Genomic DNA, 16,260 nt, shown 5'->3' with positions numbered 1-16,260 from the left:
GCCTGGGGGACGCTCCAGGACTGTGAGACCCACGTCTGTAGAACTTTTTGTTCATCTGTAGGATTTCTGTGGATCTCGTCTGGACAAGGAACTTCCTTGTCATCTGTTATTCCGAGCTGCACACCTGAGTCAGTGTCGGTGTTTCTGTGTTGCTGTGTATTTGTGTTGGTCGCGACCGGCCCCCATGGTCTGGGGAGCCCGATATTTTGGGGCTCAGCATGCATCTGAAGGATACGTGAACCTGAGCGAAGTGACAACCTCGCCATCTGATTTTGTTTTTTCAGTTCTTCCCCGGAGTCGCCCTAAGCGGTACCTTGTCGCCGGCTGTCTATTTTTGTTGTTTCTGTTGTTTGTCTGTTTCATTGTGATTTTAGATTACCCCAAAATGGGACAACACCTAACCACCCCCCTGAGTTTAACTCTAGATCACTGGAGAGAAGTTAAGAGCCGAGCTCACAATCAATCTGTGGAGATCAAGAAGCACCAATGGATAACCTTTTGTTCCTCCGAGTGGCCAACGTTTAATGTGGCCTCGGGATGGGACTTTTGACTCTGATGTTATTTTGCAGGTTAAAGCTAAGATCTTCTCCCCTGGACTAACGGGACATCCGGACCAAGTGGCCTATATAGTCACTTGGGAAAACCTCTCCCTCGAACCACCACCGTGGGTGACTCCTTTTCTCAGTCCTGCACGAAGAGTCCCCCTCCCTTCTGCCCCTAATCCGGACCCTTCGACCACCTCCTTGTGTCCTGTTGTGGTAAAACAAAAGCCTGTTCTGCCCCCTGATGAGAGTGCTCCTGCTGATCTGCTGAGTGAGAATCCCCCTCCCTACCACCCTCCCCCGCAGGCCGCTGCGGCTGTTCCAGATGAAGTCCCAGCAGAAGGACCGGAGGTTGCTCCCTCCCCCATTGTGGGGCGACTCAGAGAAAGAAGAGGACAGGGAGATTCCACACACGTCCTGCCCCTCCGACTCGTAGGAGGGGAAGGGAATCAGTTTCAGTATTGGCCCTTTTCTGCTTCAGACTTGTACAACTGGAAAACTCATAACCCGTCCTTTTCCCAAGACCCGCAGGCCCTAACGGCTCTGATAGAATCTATTCTCCTTACCCACCAACCCACGTGGGACGATTGCCAACAGCTCCTGCAAGTCCTCCTAACTACGGAGGAAAAGCAGAGAGTCATTCTAGAAGCCCGAAAGCACGTCCCGGGGGCAGACGGGAGACCGACCCAACTGCCAAATGAGATTGAGGCTGCCTTCCCTCTTACTAGACCTGCTTGGGACTTCAACACGGTTGAAGGTAGGGGACACCTACGTCTTTATCGCCAGGTGCTTGTAGCGGGCCTCCAAGGGGCAGGGAGGCGCCCCACCAATTTGGCCAAGGTAAGATCAGTAATGCAAGGAACCGATGAGCCGCCCACTGTGTTTTTAGAAAGACTTAAAGAGGCATATCGGAGGTACAGTCCCTTTGACCCGGATAGTCCTGATCAAGAAGTGAGTGTTTTGATGTCTTTCATATGGCAGTCAGCCCCTGATATCAGGAGTAAGCTCCAGAGAATAGAAAATTTGCAGGGGCAAGGTCTTAGAGACCTCTTGAGGGAGGCAGAGAGAATTTTTAACAAGAGAGAGACGCCAGAAGAAAGAGAAGAAAGACAGAAAAGAGAGGCAGAAGATAGAGAGGCAATGAGAGATAGGAAGCGAAATAAAGAATTAAGCAGAATCCTGGCCACAGTAGTAAGAAAGGAAGATGAGGGCAGAGTAGAAAAGAAGGGAGATAGAGGGCGTGTCCGACTAGAGAAAGACCAGTGTGCCTATTGCAAGGAAAAAGGACACTGGATAAAGGACTGTACCAAGAAAAAGAAAAAACAGAGGGAAGAAGAAGCTGAAATCCTTAACCTCGATTAGGGAGGTCGGGGCCAGGAACCCCCACCTGAGCCCAGGGTAACTCTTCGTGTGGGGGGAAAGTCAGTCACCTTCATGGTAGATACTGGGGCGCAACATTCTGTCCTCACCCAGACGACTGGCCCACTTAGCAAGAAAACAATACGGGTAGAAGGAGCCACTGGAGCCAAGCGCTACCACTGGACTACAAACAGGGAGGTTCAGCTGGCTTCAGGAACGGTGACTCATACCTTCCTGCATGTACCAGACTGCCCCTACCCCCTGCTAGGACGGGACCTTTTAACCAAGCTTGGAGCACACATCTATTTTGAAAATAAGGGAGCCAAGATTACTGATTCTAAAGGGGCACCTATACAAGTGCTCACCCTTAAACTAGAAGATGAATATAGACTGCATCATGATCCCCATCCTGTCCAAACAGGCATAGATCAGTGGCTGGCCAAGTACCCAGACGCTTGGGCGGAGACAGGGGGAATGGGGCTGGCCATACATCAGCCACCCCTAATTATTGAACTGAAAGCCACCGCGGCACCGGTGGCTGTTAAGCAATATCCTATGACGGCTGAAGCCCACCAAGGAATTAGACCACATATTAAAAGACTGCTAGAACAAGGAATATTAGTCCCCTGCTGGTCAGCCTGGAATACTCCTCTGCTGCCTGTTAAGAAACCTGGGAGCGGGGATTACAGACCAGTACAAGATTTAAGGGAAATCAACAAGCGGGTAGAAGATATCCACCCCACGGTCCCGAATCCTTATAACTTGCTGAGCACCTTGTCTCCTAGCCATACTTGGTACACTGTATTGGACCTGAAAGATGCCTTCTTCTGTCTAAAGCTGCACCACCAGAGTCAGCCCTTGTTTGCCTTTGAATGGAAGGACTCCAACCTGGGGATTTCCAGACAGCTTACTTGGACACGGCTGCCACAGGGGTTTAAGAACAGCCCCACCCTCTTTGATGAGGCCCTGCACCAAGATCTGACTGCCAAATTACTTGAGAAAATTGGAGCTTTCAACAACCCAGAAACAGGATACTGGGAGTACCAAGGGAAAACCGTCCTGCCTCAGCGATCGGTGGAGGGACTCCTAGATGAACTTCACAGGTGGACCCACTTGGGAGTAACCAAAATGAAAAAACTAATCGAGTGAGAAGAAGCCATTCATTATCTCCCAAACAAAGACGCCATCCTGCAAAAGGTTGTTAAGAACTGTAAAGCCTGTGCCCAGGTGAACTGGGGCAAAAATAAAGCCCAGGGAGGAGTGAGGCAAAGAGGTCACAGGCCTGGGGTCCATTGGGAAGTCGATTTTACTGAAGTTAAGCCAGGAATATATGGATACAAGTATCTGCTAGTTTTCATTGACACCTTCTCTGGATGGCCAGAGGCGTACCCACGAAGACAGAAACTGCTAAAATGGTGTCTAAGAAGCTATTGGAAGACATTTTTCCTCGATTTGGGATGCCTCAGGTAATAGGGTCAGATAATGGACCGGCCTTCGTCTCCCAGGTAAGTCAGACAGTGGCCAGGTTACTGGGGATCGAATGGAAATTACATTGTGCTTACAGACCCCAGAGCTCAGGCCAGGTAGAACGAATGAATAGAACTATTAAGGAGGCTTTAACTAAATTTTCGTTGGCAACTGGCACTAAGGACTGGGTGACCCTCCTCCCCCTAGCCCTATATCGGGCCAGGAATACTCCTGGGCCCAGTGGATTAACCCCCTTTGAAATTCTGTACGGGACCCCTCCCCCGGCTGTCTCTTTTCTTGATCCAGACATCTCTAACTTTGTTAGCACCCCTTCCCTGCAGACGCACCTGTGAGCGTTGCAGCTGGCACACGAAGAAATCTGGAAACCCCTGGCAGCAGCCTACCAAGATGCTGTTAACACCCCTATTGCCCCCCATCCCTTCCAACCAGGTGACACCGTCTGGGTCCGGAGACATCAGGCTCGAAGCTTAGAGCCTCGCTGGAAAGGACCGTACACAGTCCTCCTCACCACCCCTACAGCCCTCAAAGTGGACGGGATCGCAACCTAGATCCATGCCTCACACGTCAAAGCAGCAGAACCTGCGCACCGGGAGTCCCAAACAGGAGAGCAGCAAGAGAGATGGCGACTGACACGAACATCAAACCCTTTAAAGATAAGACTGGTCAAAAATTAATAACCAGAGTTCTGACCCTTATACTTTTAGTCAAAAACATAAGAGGTGGCCTTCAACCATTTAATGCTACTAGGTTTATGCTAACCCGGTATGGTCCCCCTTGTGAATGTAGAGGTGGCCATTGGGAAGCCCCACCCGGCACATATTTCCGATCTGTAGATTGTGGAGACAAGACTGCATACCTTGGTATTCATGGTACACCTACTCAGCAGCACCAACAGAGCTGGAAATGTGTGTCTAAGCCTAAACCTATCTTACCACCAGCTAATGGTGAGTGCCCCTCTGATTGTAATTTCGTCGAAGCTATGCACTCATCCTGTTATGCTTCTTTTACTGAATGTCGGTTCAATAACATCCTGTATTTTTATTCTACGGCCATTTCTTATAAAAAGGCCTCTGGGGGCTCAGATTGGAGTCTTAACACTCAGGTAATAGGACCAGAAAGTTATAATTCAAAAACCCTTAGTGCAGGCTGCTATGTAGAACCTGGACAAAAGGCATGCTGGCCTCAACAAGCTCCGATTCACATATCAGATGGAGGGGGCCCTACAGACCAGGTTAAAGAAAATTATGTCCAAACTGTGTTGCAAAAACAAAGGGAGTCTCTCTTGCCCCGCCTTCATTACCATCCACTATTGCTACCCAAACCTAGAGGCCTTAATTTAGACCCTCAGACCATGGAGATCCTTACTGCCACCCATGATGTCCTAAACCGTTCCAACCCTTCCCTGGCAGAGGATTGTTGGCTGTGTCTCGCATTAGGAATTTCATGGCCTCTAGTTTTACCTTTAAGTAACGAGTCTAATATACTCCCCTCTCCGGATATTTGTAGCTATACCACGCCTTTTAAGGTCCAGCCTCGCTACTTCAACACATCTATTTGCCTTTTTAGTCCCTTTCAAAATAATTCCTTTGATGTAGACCTCGGATTAGCTATGTTTACTACCTGCTCTAGGTTTATAAACACCTCTCAGACAGGCTGTTTAGGGGGGGGAAAATTTATGTATGTGGAAATAACATGGCCTATCCTTATTTACCCACTAACTGGACTGGTTCATGTGCCCCTGCATTGCTCTTGCCAGACATAGACATAATTCCAGGAGATGAGCCTGTGCCTTTGCCTAGCTTTGACACATTCGTTCCTAGGCACAAACGAGCGGTCCAGTTTATTCCATTGCTTATTGGACTGGGTATCTCAGGAGCCCTCGCTACGGGCTCAGCTGGTGTAGGAGTGGCAATAGACACTTACAACAAATTATCTCAACAGTTAATTAATGATGTAAATATGGTCTATCGGTCTGTACAAGATCTTCAGGACCAGGTAGACTCACTAGCCGAGGTTGTCTTACAGAATAGACGGGGACTTGATCTACTAACAGCAGACAAGGGAGGTATCTGTTTAGCATTACAGGAAAAATGCTGTTTTTATACCAACAAGTCCGGGATCGTCAGAGATCGGATTAAAAAACACCAAGAGGAACTAGAAAAAAGGCGACAGGAGCTTTTTGCTAACCCCATGTGGGGCATGTGGAACGGAATTCTGCCTTACCTTCTACCCCTTGTTGGGCCCCTGGTGTCCCTACTCTTAATCCTAACAATAGGCCCCTGCATTTTCAACCGGTTGACTCAATTCATGCGAGAAAGGCTGTCAGCTGTCCAAACCTTAGTGCTGACTAGCCAATACCAAGCCCTAGAAACAAGTGACCCTGATAATCTATAAAGGAGGGAAAGATGCCCCTCCATAGTTACAAAGAAAAAGGGAGGAATGAAAAAAAAAAAATTAAAAATTATAAAAGTCAGGAGCCATGAAGTCTCTCAGGCAGGTCGCGTACCGGTCAGGAATTCCAACTCACTGATAAGCAAGTTTTATGGCTGAGACATCTGGCTCACTGATAAGTAAGTTTTATGGCTGAGACATCTGGCTCACTGATAAGTAAGTTTTATGGCTGAGACATCTGGCTTACTGATAAGTAAGTTTTATGGCCGGGACATCTCCAACTCACTGATAAATAAGTTTTATGGTTGGGACATCTGGCTTAGTGATAAGTAAGCTCCCCGCTCTCCCTGTAGCATTTTGTAATAGTTTAAACGAACCAATAACCGCGTTTCTGCTTCTAACCTGACCTGAGGCGCGCAAGTCCCCCGAGGAGACTTTGTGCCCACAGGTACCTGTGTACTAAATAAACCTCTTGCTGTTGCAACCCGAAGGCTGGCTTGTCCTCTGTGGTTTTTCTCTCCTACAAGTGTTGAATGAAATCCATACATTGTTTGGCTACAGCCTCACCTTCCTTTTTGTCTTTTTTTTTCTCAACTTATTCAGCCCTCTATCCAAATTTGATCAAATTACTTGCCTAAGTAGGGAACTATAATTTCTGAGTTGTCCCTACAATATATAATGTTAGAGAATATAGTCATTTAAAAATCTTAGCTGGGTGTGGTGGGGCATGCCTTTAATCCCAACACTTGAGAGGCAGAAGTAGGTAGATCTCTGTGAGTTCAAGGCCAGCCTGGTCTACATAGCATGTACCAGGCCAGCTGGGGCTACAGGGAAACCCTATCTCAAAGAGAAAAGGAACAAAACAAGCAATTCCTAAGCAATATTGAAAGCTGCTGTCCACAAATCTGTTTAAATACTTCTCTATAAAGTGGGGCTAATTGACCAGCACAGCAAAGGATACTGGTGCAGTAGTGGCACTTTTATCTTGGGGGTAATCAACAGCTACTTAATTGGACTTAAAGCCCACTCAATGGGAGGAAACTCATGTCTGGTACTATAAACCTAGCCAAATACACATAGCTGGAGAGGTCATAGATCTTAGAGAAAACCCAAGGCTCTCATATCCATAGACAAATGTGATTTCTTACTATGTGCCAAATATGAACCCCTAAATTTTTTATATTTTATTACTTTTTGTTTGGCTTTATTTTTAATTATTTTTTTGGTCTTTTTGAAGCAGGGTCTCCCTGTAGCCCTAGCTGTCCTGGAACTCACTATGTAGATGTAGATCAGGCTGGCCTTGAACTCACAGAGATCCGCCTGTCTCTGCCTCCCAAGTGCTGGGACTACAGGCATGTGCCACCATGCCCAGCTATATTTTATTACTTTTTATGTGTATGAGTGTATTGTCTGCATGTGTCTAAGTGCACCCGTGTCGTGCAATGCTGGCGGCGGTCATAAGGCATCAGATACCCTGGAATTGAAGCTACAGATGGTTGTTAACCATGTGGGTGCTGGGAATTGAACCTGGGTCCTCTGTAAAAGCAGTCAGTGCTTTTAAGTGCTGAGCCACCTCTCCAGCTCCCTGGATCCTTAAATTTACAGAAAAGTATCCCAGTCACCACCCATCAAAGTAGCTTCTTTTTCAACAGACAAGAGATTACAGAGTTACACCACTGGTCACACACAGAGATGTTCTGTGAACTGCCCAAGCCTAAGTGTCACATTTAGGATGCAACCTCTATACTTAAAGACTCACAGAACATAGAACAAGGGTTGAAGAGAATACTAATGCATCTTTCAATGAAGTTCCCTCATGCAACAGAGGGTCAGGAACACAAAAGCCCACAAATGACCAAAATACAGAGAATAAGAGTTGGCAGAGTGTGGGTCATTGGACAGGTCTCCTATATTGAGGTCTACCCACCCAGGGCTCAGGGACCATTGTGGAAGAGGGGGTGGAAAGATTGTTAAGAGCCAGGGAGGAGGTACATGATCATAAAGAAATAGTACTACAGGTGCCAGGGACCCTTCTCATACAAACCTACAGCAATGGTGTCAGCATGCACAAGGCACATACAAACTTAGGCAGACAAAAACCCAGCACAGAACTGTGGAAATGAACAGCAAGCCCCAATCTTAGTTGGGAGAATTATTGGCAGCTGATTACTGCTGGGTGAGGAAGAGCTGATCTTGAACACTCTAGATAGGCTGACTAAACCGCAGTGAATGAACTTTCACTGAGGGACATCTCAGGACATAACTTCACATAATAGGCCTTAATACAAATGACAGAACATATGAACACCAACAGGGGAACAGGGGTAATGGGAGGGTGTCAAAGTGTTTTACCTAGTGTGCATGCAGGAAACCACCCTGGGTTCCAGCTCCAGCACCGCATAAACTAGATGGTGGTACACACTTGCAATTCTAGCATTTGTAGAGGATCAGAAGTTCAAGTTCATCCTCAGCTACACAAAGTAGCTTCCAGCCTGGGATACTTAAGACACCGTTTCCAAATAAGTACATAATACTAGTGCCTCTTCAACAGCTACACAGTAAGTTCAAAGCCAGCCTGGGCTACATGAGACCCTGCCTCCCCAAACCTGCAGTTTGTGGTCCAGTCTAGACAAATTGGCCAGCTTCATCAGGAGACCCTATGGTCAAAAAATAAATAGCCAGGTACCCACCTCTAATCCCATTACTGGGGATGCAGAAACAGCTGGACCTCTGTCAGATGGAGGCTAGCTAGTGCTACAGGGAGACCCTGTCCCCCAAAACAAAAAAGTGAAGACACCTGATGTCAACGTGTGGTTTCCATGTGCACATACATGCACACACAGGGGCATATACCTACAAAAAATATTAAAAACTACTTTCATCACAGCATGTTGTGCAGGGGATTTCCTATATGGATAATGTTCAATATTTATAAACGGATGAATTAGGTCTCAAGTATGGAGAATGGAGAATGAGTGTTTTTACCATGAGAGTAGTAGGGATGTTTGGTGGGGACTTTGTAATGAGCTGAAGTTCTTGGTTCATTATCACACAATGTAAATGACCAAGAAACTATCTTACTTAATTCCTGTTTGTTTCATCTTTTCCTATCTTTGCAAGGTCATCACTGGAGATTCACATATTTCACGAGACACAAGATTTTTTTTTTTTTTTTGAGACATGTATAGATGCTTACTTTTATTGCAATGCTAGAGACTGAGGTACGTGCTCTATCACTATCACCCTAGCTTTTTTTTTTTTTTTTTGGGGGGGGGGGTTTTTTTGCTTTTTTTTTTTTTTTTTGGAGGGGGGGTTCTTTTTGAGACAGGGTCTCCCTGCCTGGAACTGTGTAGACCAGGCTGGCCTTGAACTCACAGAGATCTGCCACTTCTGCCTCCCAAGAGCTGAGATCAAAGGCGTGCACCACCACAACCTGGTCTTTTTTTTAAGTGTCTCATGTATTCTTGGCTGGCCTTCAACTTGCTCTATAGATGTGAAAAACATGTGGCTGGGGCTGGATGGTTCAGTCCTTAGGACCCAAGTTCAATTCCCAGCATCCAAATTTGCCAGCTTACCACCTTTACTCCAGCTCCAGGGATCCAATGTCATCTTCTAAGCTCTGCAGGCATACACACACTCACACCATACATTCACACACACATACACATACATGAATCAAATACTTAAGGTTTATTTCATATTTATGTGTATGCCTGTACTCCTGTATAAATTATACATACCATGTACATGCAGGTGCAAACTTGAGGCCAGCATGGGCTACTTCTGTTTCAACAGAATACAAAGGAACAAAAACCTCAGTGAGTCCTGAACACAAAAGCAAAATGAAGTCTGAGATAAGAATCCATAAAAAAAAGTGGAGTGTGGTAGCACACACCTTTAATCCCAGCACACAGGAGGCAGAGACAAGTGGATCTCTGTGAGTTCGAGGCCACCCTGGTATACAGAATGAGTTCTAGGCCAGCTGGGGCTACAAGGAGACCCTGTCTCAAAGATTAAGAAAAAAAAAAGCTGTATCAATGGTATAACTGTTTTATTGGGCTCACTTCAAGATTATTCAATAAACTTATGACTTCTCTGATTATTGTCTTTTTATAGCAAACAAAATACATTTCAAAGTTTTCTGATACTTAGTTGGAAAAAACACAACTCTGCAGGTTTGGAAAATAAAAATCAAATAGAAATACATTAGAACTGTATAATCTGTTTACTTTTTGCACTATTATATTCTCTTATTCAGGTCACCTTTTCCATCTTTGTACATTTAAAGAGCCTTTTGGAAATGAATTTAAAATCTTTGTCTTCTTCAGTTTGCTGTAAACCTCTTGAGAAGCCTGAGAAATCTCCAGATAGCCAGCATGCTTTCTCTTAGGAACAAACTTCAGAGCTTCTTCCCAGCTACCGGTGTTTTTCATGGATAGCAAAATACGGATCATCTGATCTAAAGTGAGGTTTTTGTTACCAATTTCCCATTGTAAATACTTATCTAATGGAAGACGCTCTGTTGCCAGATTTAGCCGTTTTGCCTTGGCTAGGGACATGCCTCTCTGCGAATTTCTATCAACAAATGATCCAATTATATAAATTTTATCATGCTTGAAAGTAGTCATAACATTGGGAGAATCTGCAGTTAAATATATAATATTGTCCTTTGGAAATAAATCTACATAAGACTTTTCTGTTGCTGTTAAAAGCAGTTTGTCCCATTTTTCTCCATAGCGTCTCACTAGCTCTCTATGAAAAGCACTGTCTAGTTTAAGATTGCAGAAATAAATATGGAAAGGATCAACATTTCTTCTGTTACATCCTTCACTTTCTAAGAGTTGAGAAACCGTATTGTGCAGTTCTTTTAGATTCATATAATTATCATAACCCATGTCAAAAACCAAAGGTTGTCCAAATTGCATAGCCTGGACACCCTTCCAGCCCCACGCATTACTAATAAGCCTGTCCCAAAGTCGAAGAAATAAGAAGTCTTTTTGTTCAGCCTCCTCAGTGGTTTCAAGCAACTTGGCTTTTTCCCTTGCTTCTGCTTTCACTTCCTTTTTTATCTGCTTAGCTTTTTTCTTTCTTTCCTTACAAAACAAGTACCTTAAGTATTTTTTTTGGGCTGACTTAGAAGGACATTCCATAATGACTTTGAGCTCTGCTTCTGTAACATGTTCCGGCACTTCTCTGCCAAGCAATCTCCACATCTCAATTAATTCTCTGGTGGCAGCTAGAGTATCTTCCTTGCTTGAGACTGTGGAAACACCGTCTTCTTCTTGCATGCTAGATTTCATTGCAGTTTTCCACCCATCCAATTCTAGCTGTTCAGGAGAGGATGTACTATCCTTATTAGGATAGGACAAAGAAGGTATCTTGGAAGACATGCATCTCTGCAGAACTGCTGAATATAAATTCCTTCTCTTCCTATGAAGGGTATATGGCACCAAGAACCTGGCAAAAGGCCTTAAGAAACACACAGTAATACTCATTTTGAAGAAATATGAAGAAACACCTATAAAAAATAAATAAAATCAAGTTAGACCAAGAGTTTTTAGTTCTAGGCTAGCTGGGGCTGAAGGGAGACCCTGTCTCAAAAAGACCAAAACAAAAAAACCCCTTTATAACCATTCAAATATAACTTTGATACCAAAAACACAATTCTTCTTAAAGGTAGACTGGATGTGAGATTTGTTAGTGAGCACGATTGGTGGAATGTGGGACTTAACACAATGGAAGCCCTTAGGAGGGCTTCCCCTCCACCACTCCAGGGGACCATGACTAGGGATACATTTGACTCCATATTCATGAGGGAAGAGCTACTTCTTTACTACCACGTCTTCAAATTTATCTGCATTAAACTAAGGGAAGTCCCACTTCTTTGAGATGTGGATCTCCTGGTTGCTAGGGAAGTTGAACTTGGCTCTATGCAGGGCCTCAATCACATGCTCCTTATTCTGTAGCTTGGTGTGGATAGACATGACCACCTGGCTAATGTGAACCCTGGCCACTGAGCCCCAGTTTCTCAAGACAGCCTGCATACCTGTCTAGAGCCTAGATTAGGTATAGTAAGAGATCAGAATCATGAATATCCACCAGAAAACTGTCTCCAAGGTTCCTTTGGGCAACCCATACATGCAACAGGTTGCATACACTAACCAAGAAGACTGCTGTTTACAGTCACTACACACCAGGCTCCCACGCGGAAAGAAACCTGGTCAGCTTAATTGGCTGCAGAAGGCAACTGATTTCTGAAGCACAAATTGAAATTTTTATACAACTTACATGTTACCACTAATTTTTCCTAAACGCCTATGGTCTAGATAGAGCTTGTGATCACTTACTAATCAAAAACAAATTTTAAACTTGTTTATTTTGTGAGAAAGGGGTCTTGTTATACTGACTAGATGGTCTCAAAATGACTAACCTGAAATGATCTTTCTGCTTCAGCCCCAGAAGTAACTGATACTACAGCCATGCACCACCACACCTTGCTCCAGGTTCTTCTTTTATACATGAATTTCAACATATTTTTAAGTAAAAGAAAAAATCCTTTTTAGATTTGTAGATTTTTGTATGTGGGGTGGGACTAGCTCTATAGCAAGGTTAAATGTCAATAATGTAGCAGAGACCATGGTGCACTCATCTCCAAATACATATCGAATCTCAAGATCCTTCAGAAAAGCTATGCACAAAGACAAAGAACAAGAAAGTTATATAAGATGGCAACTGATAAAAATAAGAGCTGCTGGACAGATGCCCTTGTGTTTTCAGAACAGAAATATAGAGCTGCTGATTTTTTCAAAGAAGTTTCAGTTCAGACTTTATAGCAAGTAATATTATATGTAAAAAAACTGGAACAGATATGCATAAAGCTCCATTATCTTATCCTGAAGAACTGGCTGCTACACAAGACAATGAGGATGCTTACAGCTGCCCACCAACGTAAAAATTTGAATGAAAAAGGAAATTCCTGAATAATGTCATCCCTCCAAAGGGAGGCTTCTTATAATGATACATTCTCCTCAATCTTCGGCCTCTGTCTGTACACTGATTCCCAGATGTACCCCCCTCCCAAAGTAAACATGACTGTGTTCTGTCCTTATTCCTTTTTAAATCTATTTCTCCTGTGAGTTTTCATCTATAATCACCATGCAGCAAAAAGAGACCTCAAATGCAAGAAAGTGAAATCTCTTTCCCTTCTCAACCTGCTTATCCTGTTCTGTTTCAGGATACTGCTATCCAACCACAAGCCTGATCTACCAACCCCCATACCTGATCTAGTGCTCAAGCTATTTAATTACTAGCCTGTCACATCCACCATGCCCGATCTATTTGTGATATTCACTTTATCTATATACTTTTAAAGTCCATTCATTTCTCTACAACCCCCTTTCTTTAACTACATCCGTAGCCTACAGATTTCTTTCTTCCATCTGCAAGTCAGTCAGGTCATTGCTTTATTTTTTGGGACAGGTTGTCCCTAGCCCTAGCTGACCTGAACTTACTACGTGGATCTTACTTGATCTTAGAGATCCACCTGTCTCTGCCTACTGGGTACTGAGACTAAAGGAGTGCATCATTATGCACAGCAAGTCAGTACTTTTTTTTTTTTTTTTTTTTTTTTTGGTCTTTTTGAGACAGGGTCTCCCTGCAGCCCCAGCTCCTGGAACTCACTATGTAAACCAGGCTTGCCTTGAACTCACAGAGATCCGCCTGCCTCTGCCTCCCAAGTGCTGGGATTTAAGGCGTGCACCACCATGCCCGGCATGTCAGTACATATGTTATCAGTGACATTTGTAGCATCCCCAGCTGACTGCTGCTAGGTTCAGGTCTGGGCTTATTAAAACATACCGTTTTTTCACGTATATCCTTTGCTTACCTTTTCAGCTGCATCTCTGTTCCTCAATCCAAACTTTAAATATTCCTATTAGTTTTTATAGCACCCTGTGCCTATGAAAATTTCTAACACTACATTATTTTCCCCACTAGAAGACTACCATCAGGGCAAGGACTGTGTCTCTACTGACAAACATGCATTCTCTCATACCTTTAATCCCCTAGTGAAACCCTGCTTCAAAAGAAAAGAAAAAAAGGATCATAAAAACAAAATCTTTGTTGAATTTTGTCTTTGTGACTAATACCATAGAAAACACCATAATAATGAAAACCTAAAAATCAAAGTGTTTTTTGTTGTTGTTTTTTGGGGGGCAGGATCTCCCTGTAGCCCCAGCTGGTCTAGATCAGACTGCTGTCACATGAGATCAGCCTGCCGCTACGTCCCAAGTGCTGGAATTAAAGGCCTGCATTACCAGGCCTGGCGAAAACCTAATTTTAAGAAAAGATTTATTTTTAAATTAGGTATGTAGGGGGAAGTACGTGTTCGTGTATGCGGGTGCCCGAAGCGGCCAGAAGCATCCCTGGAGCTGGAGTTAGAGGTGGGTGGGAGCCGGCCGACAAGGGTGCCGGGGAAAAGTGAGAGCAAGGAGTCGTTTTGGGAAACACCGCTTCGGTGGCAGGGGTGTACTATTAGAGATTATAATCACTGCGCTTCCTCCCATCAGTAGGTCTTAGCGCACATACTCTAAAACATGCCTCCCGGAAAGCCACTAAGTCTTCCCCAAACACCCGCAGAGACCGTACCAGGAGTGCTGAGGCAGGGTTCGGAGCAGGAATCCGCTTCGGGCGGCCGCAGGGTGCTCCTCACGCTCGGTCCGCACAGCTCTAGCCGACCGCACAGCTCAGAGCGACGAGTAAGCGATCTGCTGCCGCCGGAAACTCCTTCCTAACCGCCGGAAATAGGCCCCCCGGAAGCCCGCCCCCTTTCCCGGCGCTGACTATGACGTCACGGGAGGCGGGCAAAATTTCCCAACTCTAAGCCCGGCTGCGATTTGAATAACAGAAATGAAGCTCTCACAGCCCAGCCTGATGGCTCACGCCTTTAATCCTAGTACTCGAAGGGCAGAGGCATGAACTGGCCTGTGTCTTGCTACCAGCGCGCCCCCATTTAGCTTAAAAACTAGAACCCTCTTAACCGTCTCTCTGTCTGTGCTCGGTTACTATAAGTGTGTGCTAACAAAAAGATTGTCTCAATTCCACTTTGAACGCTTTGCTGCTTGGACTGTAAACCCGATTGTCTAACCACCAAATCCTACTACAATGTTTGGCTAGTGTCTCTCGTCTCTTTTTCGCCTCTGCTTTCCACTCTTATTTTCATATTCTCTCTTTCCTTTTTTCCTCTTTCTCTCTCCCTCTCTATGGCTCCCTCTTTCTCTTCCTCCCTTCCCTCTCCTAGTTTTTTTTTTTGGTAAATTAATGGGAAAATGTTGAGGCACCTTTGTTCATTGGTACTGGGGATTGCACCTAAGATTTGTTCATTGGTACTGGGTTTGAACCTTAGGCCAAAATCTAGCCTGCAAGTGTTTTGATAACAGTGCTCTCAGGTGTTTGGATTTAGCTGTCCTTGTAAAAACATGGCCATTCCTTACGAGAAATTTCTTTTTCAACAAATGGTGATAGGATAATCGGATGTCTCTATGAAGAAAGTTGAATCCTTACCATATATGAAAACTAATTCAAAATGGATCAAACATATAAGGGGGGACAAAGAAGGAAACATAAGGGGAACGGCTTTATGACACTAGATTCGGCAGATTACACGAATGTAACACCAAAACACAGGAAACAAACTGAAGAACAGGCAAATTTAGCCTCATAAAAAATAGAAACTTCGGGTGTTTCTGTTGCGGGGCTTCGTAGCCCGAGTTAATCTTAAGCCGCTGAAGGGAACCATGGCCAACACTGAGCGTACATTCATTGCTGGTCAAGCCTGATGGGGTCCAGCGGGAGCTTGTGGGAGAGACCAACAAGCGTTTCGAACAGAAGGGATTCCGCCTTGTTGGTTTGAAATTTATGCAGGGCTTCGGAAGACCTCAAGAGGCACTGACTGCATCGACCTGAAGGACCGCCAGTTCTTCACCCACCTCGAGAAATACACGCATTCAGGACTAGTGCTTGCTGTGGTCTGGGAAGGGCTGAATGGCTGAACGTTGAAAAGGCAGGGCAAGTGAAGCGTGGGGAGACCAACCCTGCGGATTCCAAGCCTGGGACCATCCGGGGAGACTTTAGTACAGAGATCAGCTTGCGGTTTCAGCCCGAGGAGCTGGTGGATGACAAGAGCTGTGCACAGGACTATGAGTGACAGAAGGGCAGGCCACCGTGCTCTTCGCTTCTAACCCCCCCCCCCGTTCCTATGGCAGGGGCCAGACTGTAGTAAATCTAGTTATTTCTGGAACTTATAACTTAGAAGGAAACTCTGGAGCTGTGAGTGCTCCCATCAGATGAAAATGCTCCGTACCAGTATAGGGTCAGGTGACTTAGTTACTTGATAGTTCTGTTTTTTGTGTTATTTCCTCTTTGCCCTTCCATGGATAACCTGAGGTAACAAAATGTAAATGCTATGTAAACTGCTAAAAAA

General features: G+C 44.8%; 3 protein-coding genes, 1 non-coding gene and 1 pseudogene across 4 annotated transcripts; 3 read left to right on the top strand and 2 right to left on the bottom strand.

The window, feature by feature from the left end:
• Nucleotides 1-9: 9 nt before the first annotated feature.
• Nucleotides 10-3,050, top strand: LOC108490986. The gene is given in 2 exon segments (XM_017798847.2): nucleotides 10-525; nucleotides 527-3,050. Coding segments are annotated over 2 exon segments (2,865 nt in total). The 5' UTR covers nucleotides 10-184.
• A 902-nt stretch (nucleotides 3,051-3,952) lies between these two features.
• Nucleotides 3,953-5,924, top strand: LOC115070828 (syncytin-2-like). Its single transcript, XM_029564837.1, has one exon. The coding sequence runs from the start codon at nucleotides 5,082-5,084 to the stop codon at nucleotides 5,781-5,783; it is 702 nt and encodes a 233-aa protein (XP_029420697.1). The 5' UTR covers nucleotides 3,953-5,081; the 3' UTR covers nucleotides 5,784-5,924.
• A 3,890-nt stretch (nucleotides 5,925-9,814) lies between these two features.
• Nucleotides 9,815-14,573, bottom strand: Trmt10c (tRNA methyltransferase 10C, mitochondrial RNase P subunit). Its single transcript, XM_008835718.3, has 2 exons — nucleotides 14,427-14,573; nucleotides 9,815-11,298 (listed from the first exon to the last, which is right to left on the bottom strand). Exon 2 carries the CDS (start codon nucleotides 11,273-11,275, stop codon nucleotides 10,040-10,042), a length of 1,236 nt encoding a protein of 411 aa, XP_008833940.1. The 5' UTR covers nucleotides 11,276-11,298; nucleotides 14,427-14,573; the 3' UTR covers nucleotides 9,815-10,039.
• LOC115070862 lies at nucleotides 11,885-12,020 on the bottom strand. The gene has a single exon (XR_003849971.1). It is a non-coding gene; the product is annotated as a small nucleolar RNA SNORA70 (small nucleolar RNA).
• Nucleotides 14,574-15,559: 986 nt separating the features above from the next.
• Nucleotides 15,560-15,984, top strand: LOC103736364 (annotated as a pseudogene).
• Nucleotides 15,985-16,260: the final 276 nt, after the last annotated feature.

This window comes from Nannospalax galili, unplaced genomic scaffold (assembly GCF_000622305.1).
Source record: "Nannospalax galili isolate Female #2095 unplaced genomic scaffold, S.galili_v1.0 scaffold1251, whole genome shotgun sequence".
In the NCBI taxonomy this organism is placed as follows: Eukaryota; Metazoa; Chordata; class Mammalia; order Rodentia; family Spalacidae; genus Nannospalax; species Nannospalax galili.
Note: the sequence above shows the minus strand (reverse complement) of the source record. Positions and strands in the feature narration are given on the sequence as shown.